Consider the following 15,816-nt stretch of genomic DNA (forward strand, 5'->3'; position numbering starts at 1 on the left):
CTATGCAGACTTTGGCAAAACCATGAAATCAAAAATAACCCCAAAAACATAATATTTTGTCAGTTCAGGAACAATAGTACCCACACTGAACAACTCCACAGTATAATTATTATGATATAATCCTTTTTACTCTCTGTAGTCCTGTAAAATTATGTTTAAACCAAATGTTTGAGCCCTTGATTTAACAGGTATTTTAATTGTAAGATTATCATTTTTTGGACAGTTTTTGTATGTTTATAATGAGGACTGACATTTTGTTTAGATAGTTAATTATTGTATTAAGCTATTGATATTCTTATTGTCTAGGCTACTGATGTAATGTAGCTGTTCTTCTCTGGTGTAACCTTCAGAAATATTGGGGATTCATTTTTTTGTTGGATACCAATTTTGATGGGTTTTATGGGTACAAGTGATGTACAAATTTAAATGTTCAATGAATTACAATTTTCCAAAGGAATGTATGCAAACTTTGCCAAAACCACAAAATTAAATATTCAAGAATATGCAAGTTTTCCTCAAACCAAGAAAGTCAATACCCTTTTTAAAAGTAAGTTGCCTGCAACCAATCACAAAATTTAGTTTAATTAAAAAATGCATTTTACATCTTTGAAAAATTCTCATCTGGTTGGACCTTAAGAAATATTGGGGATTCATTATTTATCGTTAGATACCAATTGGATTTGTGGTTACAGTTGATACATGAATTTAAATTTTTCATTGGCTTGTATACTGACTTTGGCAAATCCTGGAAATTAGATATCAAAGAAAGTGATCGTTTTACTTAATCCACAAAAATTGGTACCCATAATCATGAAAATCCCAACTCTTTACCTTGTATTATCATTGTCTACGATATTCTAAGGTTATATTGGTTTTTTGTCGAGCCTGCAACTTTTGTTGCAGAAAGCTCGACATAGGGATAGTGATCCGGCGGCGGCAGTGTTAGCTAACTTATATTTTAGAAGGTGGAAGACCTGGATGCTTCATACTTTGTATATAGATGCCTCATGTTACGAAGTTTCTGTCAGTCACATGTCCTATGTCCTTGACCTCATTTTCATGGTTCAGTGACCACTTGAAAAAAAAAGTTCAGATTTTTTGTAATGTTGAAATCTCTCTTATTGTAAGTAATAGGATAACTATATTTGATATGTGCGTACCTTGAAAGGTCCTCATGTCTGTCAGACAGTTTTCACTTGACCTCGACCTCATTTCATGGATCAGTGAACAAGGTTAAGTTTTGGTGGTCAAGTCCATATCTCAGATACTACAAGCAATAGGGCTAGTATATTCTGTGTATGGAAGGACTGTAAGGTGTACATGTCCAACTGGCAGGTGTCATCTGACCTTGACCTCATTTTCATGGTTCAGTGGTTATAGTTAAGTTTTTGAGTTTTGGTCTGTTTTTCTCATACTATATGCAATAGGTCTACTATATTTCTTGTATGGAATGATTGTAAGGTGTACCTATCTAGCGGGCAGATGTCATGTGACCTTGACCTCATTTTCATGGTTCAGTGGTCAAAGTTAAGTTTTTGATTTTTGGTCTTTTTTTCTAATACTATATGCCATAGGTCATCTATATTTGGTGTATGGAAATATTTTATGATCTTTATGTCAGTCGCGCAGGTTTAATTTGACTGTGACCTCATTTTCACGGTTCATTGCACAGTGTTAAGTTTTTGTGTTTTGGTCTTTTTCTTAAACATAAGTAATAGGTCAACTATATATGTTGTATAGAAGCATTGTTAGCTGTACATGTCTGCCTGGCATGGTTCATCTGACCTTGACCTCATTTTCCAGGTTCATTGGTCTTTGTTTAGTTACCTTGGTTAATGTTAAGTTTATGTGACAGTTGTATTAAAGCTTAGCTTTATACTTAGGACTATCAACATAATATCAATGATTAGTATAGAAGGCGAGACATTTCAGCGTGTGCACTCTTGTTTTTATAAATTATATAATTTTTAGCTCACCTTTTGTCATCACTTGGCATCCATCGTCCGTCATCGTCCATCATGAACTTTTACAAAAATCTTCTCCTCTGAAACTACTGGGCCAAATTAAACCAAACTTGGCCACACTCATTATTTGGGTATCTAGTTTTAAATAATGTTTCCGGTGACCTGGCCAACCAACCAAGATGGCTGCAATGCCTAAAAACAGAACATAGGGGTATAATGTAGATTTTGGCTTTTATCTCTTATACCAAAGCATTTAGAGCAAATCTGACTGAGGTTAAATTGTAAAAAAAGTCAAAATCTATCTGCCCTGAAATTTTCAGATGAATCAGACAATCTGTTGTTGGGTTGCTGCCCCTGAATTGGTAATTTTATGGACATTTTGCCATTTTTTTGCCCCACCTATGATAGAAGAGGGGCATTATGTTTTCTGGCCTTGAAGGCATAAAACTTTGCTCAGTGCTCGGAGCACAAAAATCATGCTCGAAACATGAGATCCAGCAATTTGATTGGTTGATTTTCGAGTCTGAGTACACAAATCATGCTGGAAAGTTTTATGACCGTGAGGCCTGATCTGGGCGTTCTTTCGTCCTTCCGTCCGTTTGTCCTGCTTCAGGTTAAAGTTTTTGGTCAAGGTAGTTTTTTGTCGAGCCTGCAACTTTTGTTGCAGAAAGCTCGACATAGGGATAGTGATCCGGCGGCGGCGGCGTTAGCTAACTTCTTAAAAGCTTTATATTTTAGAAGGTGGAAGACCTGGATGCTTCATACTTTGTATATAGATGCCTCATGTTACGAAGTTTCCGTCAGTCACATGTCCAATGTCCTTGACCTCATTTTCATGGTTCAGTGACCACTTGAAAAAAAAGTTCAAATTTTTTGTAATGTTGAATTCTCTCTTATTATAAGTAATAGGATAACTATATTTGATATGTGCGTATCTTGGAAGGTCCTCATGTCTGTCAGACAGTTTTCACTTGACCTCGACCTCATTTCATGGATCAGTGAACAAGGTTAAGTTTTGGTGGTCAAGTCCATATCTCAGATACTATAAGCAATAGGGCTAGTATATTCGGTGTATGGAAGGACTGTAAGGTGTACATGTCCAACTGGCAGGTGTCATCTGACCTTGACCTCATTTTCATGGTTCAGTGGTTATAGTTGAATTTTTGTGTTTTGGTCTGTTGTTCTCATACTATATGCAATAGGTCTACTATATTTGTTGTATGGAATGATTGTAAGGTGTACATGTCTAGAGGGTAGATGTCATGTGACCTTGACCTCATTTTCATGGTTCAGTGGTCAAAGTTAAGTTTTTGAGTTTTTGTCTTTTTATCTAATACTATATGCCATAGGTCAACTATATTTGGTGTATGGAAATATTTAATGATCTTTATGTCAGTCGCGCAGGTTTTATTTGACCGTGACCTCATTTTCACGGTTCATTGCACAGTGTTAAGTTTTTGTGTTTTGGTCTATTTTTCTTAAACTATAAGTAATAGGTCAACTATATATGTTGTATAGAAGCATTGTTAGGGTTATTACATGTCTGCCTGGCATGGTTCATCTGACCTTGACCTCATTTTCAAGGTTCATTGGTCTTTGTTTAGTTATCTTGGTTAATGTTAAGTTTATGGTACAGTTGTTATAAAGCTTACCTTTTTACTTAGGACTATCAACATAATATCAATGATTAGTATAGAAGGCGAGACATTTCAGCGTGTGCACTCTTGTGATGAAGTTGAAGTCCAATCAACTTGAAACTCAGTACAACTGTGCCCTATGATATGATCTTTCTAATTTTAATGCCAAATTAGTGTTTTGACCCCAATTTCACGGTTCACTGAACATAGAAAGTGATAGTGCAAATTTAAGGTTAAAGTTTTTGGTCAAGGTAGTTTTTGATGAAATTGAAGTCCAATCAACTTGAAACTTAGTATACATGTTCCCTGTGATATGATCTTTCTAATTTAAATGCCAAATAAGAGTTTTTACCCCAATTTCACGTTCCACTAAACACAGAAAATGATAGTGAGAGTGGGGCAAAGTAGGACCTACAAATTAGTCAACATGACCAAAATGGTCAATTGACCCATTAAGGAGTTATTGCCCTTTATAGTAAATTTGTAAATTTTTGTAAATTTTTACAAAATATTTTCTACTGTATCTACTTGGCAAAGTTCATTATAGATAGAGATAATTGTAAGCAGCAAGAATGTTTAGTAAGATCTACAAACACATCACCAACACCAAAACACAATTTTGTCATGAATCCTTTGTTTAATTAATATGCACATAGACCAAGGTGAGCGACACAGGCTCTTAAGAGCCTCTAGTTTAATTATGCCCCACCTACGATAGTAGAGGGGCATTATGTTTTCTGGTCTGTGCGTCCGTTCGTCCGTCTGTCTGTTCGTTCGTTCGTTCGTTCGTCCGTCTGTCCCGCTACAGGTTAGTTTTTGGTCAAGGTAGTTTTTGATGAAGTTGAAGTCCAATCAACTTGAAACTTAGTATACATGTGCCCTATGATATGATCTTTCTAATTTAAATGCCAAATTATAGTTTTGGCCCCAATTTTACGGTTCACTGAACATAGAAAATGATAGTGCAAATTTCAGGTTAAAGTTTTTGGTCAAGGTAGTTTTTGATAAAGTAGAAGTCCAATCAACTTGAAACTTAGTATACATGTGCCCTTTGATAAGCTCATTCTAATTTTAATGCCAAATTAGAGAATTTATTCCAATTTCACGGTCCACTAAACATAGAAAATGATAGTGCGAGTGGGGCATCCGTGTACTTTGGACACATTCTTGTTTTTATGTTGATTTTAGGGGTATTTTTTATACCCTCGCTTTGAAAAAAAGGGGGGTATACTGTTTTACCTCTGTCCGTCCTTCTGTCTGTCCTTCCGTCAGTCCATCAGTCAGTCAGTCCGTCAGTCTGTCAGTCCGTCCCATGAATATTTTTCGTCACATTTTTCTCAGGAACTACCCTACCAGAATTTCTGAAATTTGGTTTCAGGCTTGATATAAGTCAGCTATACCGTGTGATGCGTTTTCAGATTCATCACTCAACAACTTCCTGTTTACCGAACACTTGTTTGATTTTACACATGATAACCAAGTTGAAGATTTTTCGTCACATTTTTCTCAGGAACTACAATACAAGGATTTCTGAAATTTGGTTTAAGGGTTAATATAAGTCAGCTATACCGTGTGATGCGTTTTCAGATTCATCACTCAACAACTTCCTGTTTACCGAACACTTGCATATTTTTACACAATTAATATTATCCACTTGCGGCGGGGGTATCATCAGTGAGCAGTAGCTCGCAGTTCCACTTGTTTTACTTGAATGTGTTTGAACACTATTTATTTCCTGACAAGTTATATATTATTCTGACTGTTTTGGTGGATTATTATCTTGATGTGACTGTTTTTGTATATACTTACCTCGATGAGAAAGGACACTATTTATTTTTCAGAAATGTTACCGATTATTTTGACTGTTTGGGTGGATTTTTACCACAATGTGACAGAACAGACATGGTAAAAAAGATTGTAGAATTACCTATGTTTAAAGCTGTTGTACCTGACCATTTTGAAGCTCTTCATTGTTATGGAGGTACACATCCTTGAATACTCTTACAAACTTATTTTGTTTTGTGGATGAAATAATGTTGATAAAAAGTCATGATTTTTTAATAAACATTATATCTGTTTGAGATTATTTACTATAAATTCTGAGTTAAAGCATTAATTTATTATCTTCTCCTGTTTCTTCTTTTTTTTTTAATTTGGTGAGCAATAATAGCTTACAGGACATCTTGTGTTTTCAGGAAGAGAAGTTGGTTCTGAGCAGATATGTTTGTACCTTTAAATGTTTACATGAAGAAACATTCTAATTTTGCACCTGAAATTTTTGTTTTTCTACTCGCTCTTCATATGAGCAAAAATTAAAAAAAGTTATTCATTATAGTTTTGTTCTCCCTACAGGTGGAGGAGATGTATGTTTAAATTATACAAACTACATGTATGTCCAGGAGGAAGAAGACTGTACAGTAGCCATTGGTCAAGAAAGACAACAAGATCCTTCTGGACTGTTATGTAAAAAATACAATGTTTATTTAAGTTGTGTGACAAAAAATATCAAGGAAAACCATCAATGTGAAAAGTTTTCTCTACATACCTGGTTACCTGGATACATAGATAAACGTTATAATATATCTGGTGCAGACAGGTGTAATGGTAAGTTCTATTAATAGACATGCTAAAAAAATCAGTAGTACAGATACTAACAGCGATACCAATACCTTAATTAAGAAATAAAGGGAGCTTATTGAAATGTACATTAACTGGATAAATTTTAATTTGAAAATGATTTAAGCTTATCTAAAAACATTTTCTGAAACTTTTTAACATAAACATCATTATAGTTATGTCAAGAGATTTACCTAGCTTCATAATGACACATTTTTTTCCATTTCCATTTTTATCAAAACATAGATAAAATTGAGAATGGGAATTGGGAATATGTCAAAGAGACAACAACCTGACAAAAGAGCAGACAACAGCCGAAGGCCACTAAATGGTCTCCAATGCAACAACAGAATCCCACACCCTGAGTGAGGTTGTTCTCAGCTGGCCCCTAAATAAAATTGTGTACTAGTTCAGTAAAAAAGAACGTCACACTGAACTCCAAAACATAGAAATGAACTAAAATTAAATAACGGTTTAAGATAGGTGTCCCATTTTAAAAATACAAAGAAAGCTTGTGATTTCATAGGATTTGTAAAATTATGTTACCAAACTCCTATATTTTCTGGTTTGCTACACAATTTAACTATTCTTATAACGATATATGTGATTATAACTACTCTAATGTCCCCATCCACTACTAGCTGTCACCCCCACAGGATAAAAAAAAGTTAAAATTTTTAATTAATAAACATAATTATACATAAAAAAAACTATTACCCAACCGCATGAATATCACTTCAGGTGTTGGTTCACCTTGTTTTAATAATTTTAATAAAAAAAAACTAAAAAAAAAAGATTATTAAAACTAAAAGATATTAAATTTGTAGTCTAGTAGAAAGTCACCTTCAAATTTTGTAGTTAAAGATACAGAGTTGCATAAGTGACAAGTCACTTGTTTTCCAATCTTTGCATCATATTTACTGCATGTGTTGTATGAATTTGTTTTTTGAATGAATATTGTTTTAATAAACTAATATGTTAATATTGTGTGACATACATTTATTTCAGTGACCAATATAAACTATTGTAATGATATACAAACCCTAGATCTGATGGTGAACACTACAAAATGTGGATATTATGTAGGCATAATGGCATCATATCCTAGTTGTCTGTAAGTATGGTACTCAGATGAATTGTTTAATGTTGGTCATATCATGGCCTTTTTTGCTTACTATACAGTATGAGGGTTGGAAAAGGGGGGGGGGGGGGGTCTGTTATTCTGTAAACATTTAATTTTCACCCCTTTTTTCTCTAATCTTTAAAAAATTAACCCCTTTTTTCTCTAATCTTCAAAAAATTAGACCACGCATTTCTCTAATCTTCATTTTTTTTGGCCGTTATTTTCTAATCTTCATTTTTTAAGGGCATTATTCTTTAATCTTTTAACCCCATTCAAACCCTCCAGTATGGGTTTAACCCATTGTTGGCCGTATGGGGACTTATAGTTATTAACTTCTACATTATATGGTCTCTCATGGAGAGTTGTTGTATTGCCAATCATACCACATTTTGTTAATTTTATATTACCGACTGCACTCCATATTTATTATATCAAAAATAGGTCATGTATAGAATGGTCATTTTAGCTAAAATATTTCAATTTCAACAAGTTATTGACATGAAAGTGACGGTACTGAACTTAAATACCCAGATTGTATCAACCTGTTCATTTGTCAATGAAAATTAGCATAATTTGAAAAGCTTGGTTATTTTATTACGTTTGCCCTATCAGGAACCAATACACCTTATCGCTATTAGCCTATTCGGCCCCTTGACCTTTTGACGCATACAACAATCACTTTTCCATTGTGGCGTCAGATATTTTGTTTTATGACGTCAAAATTTTACGGGAACCTGTGTGATATCCAGTAATGGCGGACAAATAGTGATAAGGTGTATTAGTTCCTTCTTTCAAGGGTCTGAATTACTAAATATAGTATCACACTTGATGCAGTGGTAGTATCTATATTTTTTTTTCAGAAATGCCAGGATGTTTTTGGATTGCATGACAGGACTCTTCCCAAGTTGTGATGAATATATGTTTGCACAGACCATGGTAAACTCAATAATCAAAAACAGAATTCCACAGACTTTTAACCCGATGACATGTTTTGGAGGTAATTTTTCAATAAGTGTGCAAGTTAAAGAAAAATATGATATATCATAACATGAAGGAACACTTTTGATTGGACAACTTCTGTCATCCGTTTCACTGTTGACATTCAGTTTTATCTGTGACTTATACATTGAACTAGTGTTCATTAGAAAAAAAGTTTTATTTTAAATATATTTCCAGTATTGCTATAGAAAAGTATATGCAGTGTTACGTCCAGTATGATGAGTAATCCCGAATTTACTGTTGAAGTACTTCTCATAACAAGATTGTTATTCCTTTAATTAATGAATCAATCAATCTCGAGGTTCCATGAACCCATTTTTGGCACCAAAATAGTGAATTATATATACATATGTTTTGGGGATTGGTTAAGAGTCTATATTGCTATCATCATAAATTATCAAAAGCCTTTTTATGTCTATAGTGAGTGGTCCATCTAAGTTTGTGGCTGAAGTGAAGATAAATGCAACTTGGGATGAGGATCTAAGTTCTGCAGAGACTAGTAAATACAGACAATTAAAATCAACATTTGAACAACAGGTAATTACACTTATTACCTATTTATATTACACTTATTACCTATTAATATTACACTTACAGGATATAATGCTGTCATTGTTTGTGTTGGTAGGAGTTATTATTTGGAAACAATTTGGGCAACAGGTTAGGATATTTATAATGTTACATATTTATCCAGCTTTTAATTTTGTAAAGCCTATAATTAAAAACATAGCGTTTAAATGCATAGATTATAAAACTATTAAATATTTTCAGGCATGGATGCTGTTCTCCAACCAAGTTCTATTTTTAAAAGACCACATACAATCCATAGATGTTCTTAGTTTCAAGTGAGTAATTGATCAACAAAATGTAGTTCTTAAGTTTTTTTAAGGAAAAGAGAAATTTAATCAGTTTTTGATATTTTCAGAAGATGTATGTTTTTAACATATTTTAGTATAAAACTGTCTTTCTGAAGGTTTCCATATTTCATTTGTAAAAGCTGACACTCAAACTTATATATCCAGAAAAAAAACTGAAATTTTCCTTATTTTGTCTGTAAAACCTAAAACACAAACTTATAGATCAAGTACAAAACTCTGTGAAGGTTTCCATATTTTATCCGTAACACCTGACACACAAACTTATAGATCAAGTGGTCATCCATAGGTACTCTGGCATCCTCCTCTTATAAAAACTGACCACCACAATAAAGTCAATACTACCTAAAGTGGCATTTAATACCAACAATCAATCAATCAATTATTTTTGTTTTAGATATTTAAGGTTTGAATTGTAACATCACAATTAAAGGTTGCTTACATCCCTTTCAATCATTGGTGAATAGTTGTGTCATTGGTAATCATACTACATCTCTTTATATTTTATAAAGTTCTTACTGGGATATCAAACAATCATTACAATTGATCTGTTCTGTTCTGAAAATAACCACCAATATTGTATTGCTGTAAGTTTGAATGCCAATATTTCAAATGTGATAGATTTACATCTGTTTTCAGACCTGGTAGTATTATAGTTGAATTTGCTGTCATCATAAAAATGAATTCAGACTTTTATAAAACTCTGCAACTTGAGGACTTCAGACAAGAACTTTTGAGAGCGATAAAAGAATTGAAGATGAATCCCCCAACAGCACCAAACTATTTTACATCTGTTGATGTTGACAGCATCAATATTACAGGCAGCGATGATGGTCACCCAGGTAATAAAGATGTCTCAAAATTCTTCCTTATAGTCAGTGTAGATTATAGTAATATTCCCCAGTAACTAACTAAATGTGAATAAAACAAATTTTGGATGTAAAATATTTATTATATAGTACAATGTATTCAAAAAACAAAGTGACAAGTTTTATAAATTAATATCTGACATTTATTGTAAACAGAATGACTAGTAAATAAAATGTATCTAGCAATGTTTCTTCTCAAGCAGAAAAAAATATGCCAATTTCCCTCAATATTGTACCAATTTTGAAAAAAAAGTTGTTAATGTGCCTCTATAGCACTCTCATTTTAAAAACAAATTATGTTAATTTGCCTCGATCTATAGCATACACATTATGAAAAAAATATTTAAAAGTATCTCTGTAGCACTCTCATTATGAAATATAATGTAACCATGACTATAGCATTCTCTTTTATGAAAGTATAATATTCCACTTTTTCTGTTTCTTTTCATAAGAAATATCAACACCCTCTACCACAACACTTGGTAAGTATTATAATATAAAGGTAAAAAACAAGAAATTCATAAAATGTCTATTTTAAACAGTATTACCCCTTTTCAATTAATAAATATTCATCACCCTTGCATCCTCTACAATTCTTTCAATGGATTTTCAGAGCCAAATGACATTTATCATTTATTATATTAATGGAGATTGAATCCATACTATATACCATTGCCAAGATTGAATACAATTCTATGAATGTACTGTTACTAAGATTGAATATGTATTTATATATTTTTTAGCACCTGACTGCAATAGTATGACGTACATATCAAGTATTGTAGATAGTCAATGTGAATCAGCAAAATCCCGACTAAGAATGGTCAACAAAGATAGGAAGTGCAGGTAAAAAAATATAAAAATGTCTGGGATTGTCAATTAAATTTCTTTTGTTACTTGTCTCAAATAAAATAAGCTGGTGAACTATTTGTAAACATTATATTCTGATTTAATGTCTGATTGGATAGTATGTAATAATGTATCAAAGTTTAATTAAGATGTTTTTAAAAAAATTGGTAGAAGTGATGAATAACCCTGACAAATTTAATCCTTCATTGAACAACCGTCCTTGTACCTCAATGATCAGGAGTTAACTCACTTTAAAGTATGACGTCACTTAGCGTCAAAATAAACAAAAACAAATATGATGGATTCCACAGTACAAGGTTCTTGTTTTAGTCAGTCTGTTGAGAATGCTTAAAACCAGTTGCTTAAAGATAAGGATGCTCAAAATACTAAAAAGGCAGCCAAAGCAGCAATGAATATGTTTTCACAATATATTTGGCTGAGAACAGGGACATCATTGACTTTGAAACAGCAGATGAACCTTGTGACCTCCTGGCCTAATCCTTACATGGGTTGACAATTTTGGATATTCACCTCAGAGTAGGCCATAATTATATATTGTCAAGTTTTTTCATCTCAAAAGAATAAATGAAAAAGACCCTTAAATTCTCCTGGTATCAAATTGACTGTATATATATAGCCATATTTTGTTAGGAAATAAGAAGCATCTGATGTAGCTATGCATTTAAAAGAAATTAGAATTCAATTCATTTAAATTTTTATTTGAAAAAAGAACATTGAGATTTATCATGCATAAGTGTTTGAATATGGACATTTTGTTGAGCTGTTTTTATCCTACTCACCCCTATAAAAATTTGGAGAAAACAAGAATACACATTGCCTCAATTTCTATTATATACTATTACCATTAATGTATGATTGATAAAATGTGGTTTTTTTTTATACACCATGTCTTAGATGTTTAAAAATTAATCACAGAAAGTCAGGGGGGGGGGGGGAGTTACTACTTAAGAATTACAACATTGGTGTACGAAAGCAAAGATAATTAAGTTGTATATTCATTCTGTTCTATCATCATTGACATCTTTAAACTAAGAAAGAATGCTATATTTGCAAATTATGGAAGAATTCTTGTAAGTTATATAAATATTCAAACATTTCATTATTTCCTTGAGTACTAAACCGAAGCATGACTTGTGATATGTTCCAACAATATATACACAAGTGGTAAACAGCAACATTTTTATTATCGGATTTTTCTTGAAGTGATTGACAATAGACAGCAACAGCTGCATCTATTTGTCCACTTTTGTAATAGCAGAAACCAAGCAAATTGTAAGCTCTATGACGTCCAAAACCCCCTTTACAGTCTTCAATGAAAATAGAAAGTTTACTGAGAATATTATTTTGTTCCATCAGTTTTCCACCTTTCTTTCTTAGGATTTCGAACATCAAGTAATATGCATAAACCACTGGATGATAACGGCATTCATGCCACTCATTTGTACACTGTAGCAGGAAAAGTTCATATTTAATAGGCTCTGGAACAAAATGTATAATATCTTTTGGAAAGATCATATCATAACAGTTAGAAACTTCTCCAATATTCTCAAAAAAATCAAAGTAAAGAATTTCATTGTTGGAAAATTGTAGTACCTGTGTATCTTCTGTGGAGCAATATCCACTATATACAAAAAGTTTAGTATTTTGCAAAATGGGAAATAGTATTGATAATGCAGCATCAATTTTGCCATCTAAAAGTAAGAAAGTAACGAGATACAGTTTTCCTGAAAATTCATCCAAATCCATTCCATTATTGAATGCCAAATTTGCTTTATGGAATAGAATATCTTTTTCTTCTGGAGTTTTATTATCAAAGCTGTCTTCATAATACATCAATCCTAATTGTATAAAACCAAACATTTTTGCAGTATTAAGCATGTATGGAAAAATTTTGTTATAGCAGTTCTTTTCTGAATCTATACCTTCAACAAACACTGTAAGCTTTTCAAAGTTTTTTGGTATGTATATCATATTTGAACACACTTTCAAACTGTCATAAAAGGTTTTCAATTTTAAAATTTTTGGGCATTGCATCAAGTTCAAAGTCAGTGGACCAATTACATGACATAGAAAAGTTCCTTTCGATCCTTTATATAAATTAAGCATGTTACTACTAGGTGGTAGCAGGATATGTTGGCATTCGATGATAGTAAGAAATATATCTTCCAAAATTTTGTCTATTTCATTTGCAATCTGTTGTCGTGTTTGAATTTCCAATTTACCAGCCAGCAGATTTCTATCACGTAAAATATAATGTGGAAGAAAACAGTTTAATATTTGATCTTTATACCTTTCAAAACAGATTTTAACACAATGGAACAAATTTTCCTTTGTAAATATTTTAACACCATACTCTTCAGATATCCAAAAAAGTAACATTTTTATTTGATATCCACTTATTTCATTTGGTGAGAAAGGTTTGAGTTTAATTTTGAAAATACTTTTCAGTAAAATGTAACATTGAAATTGGAAATCACTAAAATCCCAGACTAGTTCTCTTTCTGCTTCAGAAAAGGCAAAGCGCCACTGCATTGATGAAATGTGAGATTTAGGGTCACCAACTGGCATTACCTGAACTGTAAATGAAGCAATTATTTTGATGATTTCTTGTGACGGCCAGCCCATTAAACGGGGTCTGTATATCCACTCTGTAGCAGCAACAGGCCAGGAGAGGCATTCTATTCCATATGCTATATCATGTTCTACTTGTTTAGAAATTCCTTTTAAATTGTACACTAAACATGTAGTACATGGTCCATGAGAGTTAAACCTGACGTCTCCTCTAGGAGATTTAAAAATTTTCATGCAAAAGTTTTTATTGTTCTTAAGAAATTCTTCACTCGACAAAAAATGCCTATTTCCTTCTTTCTTTATAATTGATTGAAGTTCTGGCATGAAAACACATTTTGGATTTAATTTCTTTACTAAAAGTCTTGTATAACCAGGTAAACAATTGTCAAGTTCCAAGGTTAAGATTTGCACTCTTGAATCAAATTCACTTGCACAACTACTATGAACAGCTATGATTCCTGGATAAACATTCATGCTGTCTATATCGCTGCCTTGTAAATAAGATCCCTCTGCCACTGAACTACCACATTTTATCACAGTTAACCCAGTTAGATCTAACCTAATCTTCTCAGACAGTAAGCACTCAGACTTATACACCTCAACATATTCCATATAAAACCCTTGCCATTTAAGTATGTCTGAAACTACTTCTGACAGTCTTTTCTCGTCAACATCTTCTTCACTGTCCATTTTGAAACCGAAAGTTGTCAGTATAGAGATTTAAATATACGTTTTCAATTAGAATCATGTGAGTATATTGAATTTTTAAAGCTGAAGTTTGATCATAGATATTTAAACATATTTTCAATTTAAAGTATCATAAACATCTACCTATATGTTTGTTTTGATATAGACACAAACCATATATTTTATATTCCACTTTGTTTACTGACAGGTGAATAAAGTTTTTACTGTTTCTTAAAACAGCAAACTTTATCGTATTTCACATGCTTTTAATGTTAATTCAGAGGACCTCATGATAGATTAGTATTGTACTAAACTACTACCTTTATGTTGCAATCTTTTAATAAAATATTAAATTATTGTTATCTTTCAACATTTGAATTTACTGATTTACTTGTATTAGTTTCAGGTGAAAGTAAAAGTAAAATTTCATTAAGAAGACAAATTTTTCGACTAGATTTGATATGTTTAAATCAAACTATGATTTTACCTATTTAATGAAGGAATTGACACACTTAAAATCTTTAAAGACACCCTTGTAGATTTTGAAAAAGAGCCGGCTAATGCTGCTACAAGGCATCACTCACACCCACAAAGTGGAAAGGGATTCATATAAGTTGCAAAACTTGTTTCCCAATCCACTATAAATAAATATGTTTAAACTAAAATCTTTAAGTTATCAAAAAATAAAAAGGAGGAATGTCAATGTGTACTAATGACAAATAATCAAAAATTATCGTCCTTCCCTATGCCTATATCACCCTGCTCTGTCGCTCAGTAATTCTCGTATCAAGACTTCATAACGAGACCAGGCATTATCAGCGACTTCACAATGTGAGAGGAGAAGTTATCAGCGACGTCACAATGCGAGAGGAGATGTTATCAAGCTTGCTTTCGTCAAGCGTAAAACTGTCTTAGGGAGAGGAAAAAAGACCATTAATAGAACGATAAACAGATAATCGGGTTTTCTACGTATAGATATCGTAAAATATCAGCCGCTCGACACAATGTGAAACTTTTTAGCTCGTTCGCTATGCTCACTCGCCAAAAAGGTTCACATTGTGGCTCGCGGCTGATATTTAACGATATCAATGTGTAGAAAACCCGATAATTTATACATATCAATACGTAACCATGCAGTTTTCAACAATAGAGAGATGTTAAGTCAAGCTTTTAATTGTCCCCTGACTAAAAATCATGCGAATAATTAAAACAGAATCTATTTTAAAAAGCTCCGCCATCAACATCAATCTCCCAAAAACTTCAGATATGACATAAACTGTGATAAGGTTCCAGGCTTTGAACATGCACATGAGCATGTGGCAGAGTTAAACTATTTTTATTTAGGGGCTAGCTGATGCACAGATTATCTTTGGTCATCTCAACTCGATTGCTTTTCTCACAGTTGCCGTTCAAACTCAAGCAAAAAAAAACAATCTTATTAAGATGATCTATAATTATCACAGAATTCTCTTAGCTACTGAAAAGAAATTTCAAAGTACTTTACCTGTTTAAAGGTAGTCTGAATGAGTGTATGAATGCTTAGCAATTCCATCTTTTCTATAATGTTTTGAAGCTTTTCTTTTAGAAATGATTGAGTGTTTACTG

The 15,816-nt window shown here is 32.6% G+C and overlaps 1 protein-coding gene across 1 annotated transcript in view; it reads left to right on the forward strand.

Annotated features, from left to right (window-relative positions):
* LOC143073779 (uncharacterized) overlaps positions 1-15,816 on the forward strand; it is a 206,144-nt gene that overhangs the window by 104,616 nt on the left and 85,712 nt on the right. The window contains exons 49-57 of the mRNA XM_076249535.1: positions 5,443-5,582; positions 5,954-6,205; positions 7,226-7,331; positions 8,201-8,337; positions 8,761-8,876; positions 9,111-9,184; positions 9,854-10,056; positions 10,536-10,565; positions 10,827-10,929. Of these exons, the coding sequence (XP_076105650.1) occupies positions 5,443-5,582; positions 5,954-6,205; positions 7,226-7,331; positions 8,201-8,337; positions 8,761-8,876; positions 9,111-9,184; positions 9,854-10,056; positions 10,536-10,565; positions 10,827-10,929 (1,161 nt within the window). The remainder of the gene's footprint in view (positions 1-5,442; positions 5,583-5,953; positions 6,206-7,225; positions 7,332-8,200; positions 8,338-8,760; positions 8,877-9,110; positions 9,185-9,853; positions 10,057-10,535; positions 10,566-10,826; positions 10,930-15,816) is intronic.

This window comes from Mytilus galloprovincialis, chromosome 4 (assembly GCF_965363235.1).
Source record: "Mytilus galloprovincialis chromosome 4, xbMytGall1.hap1.1, whole genome shotgun sequence".
Lineage (NCBI taxonomy): Eukaryota > Metazoa > Mollusca > Bivalvia > Mytilida > Mytilidae > Mytilus > Mytilus galloprovincialis.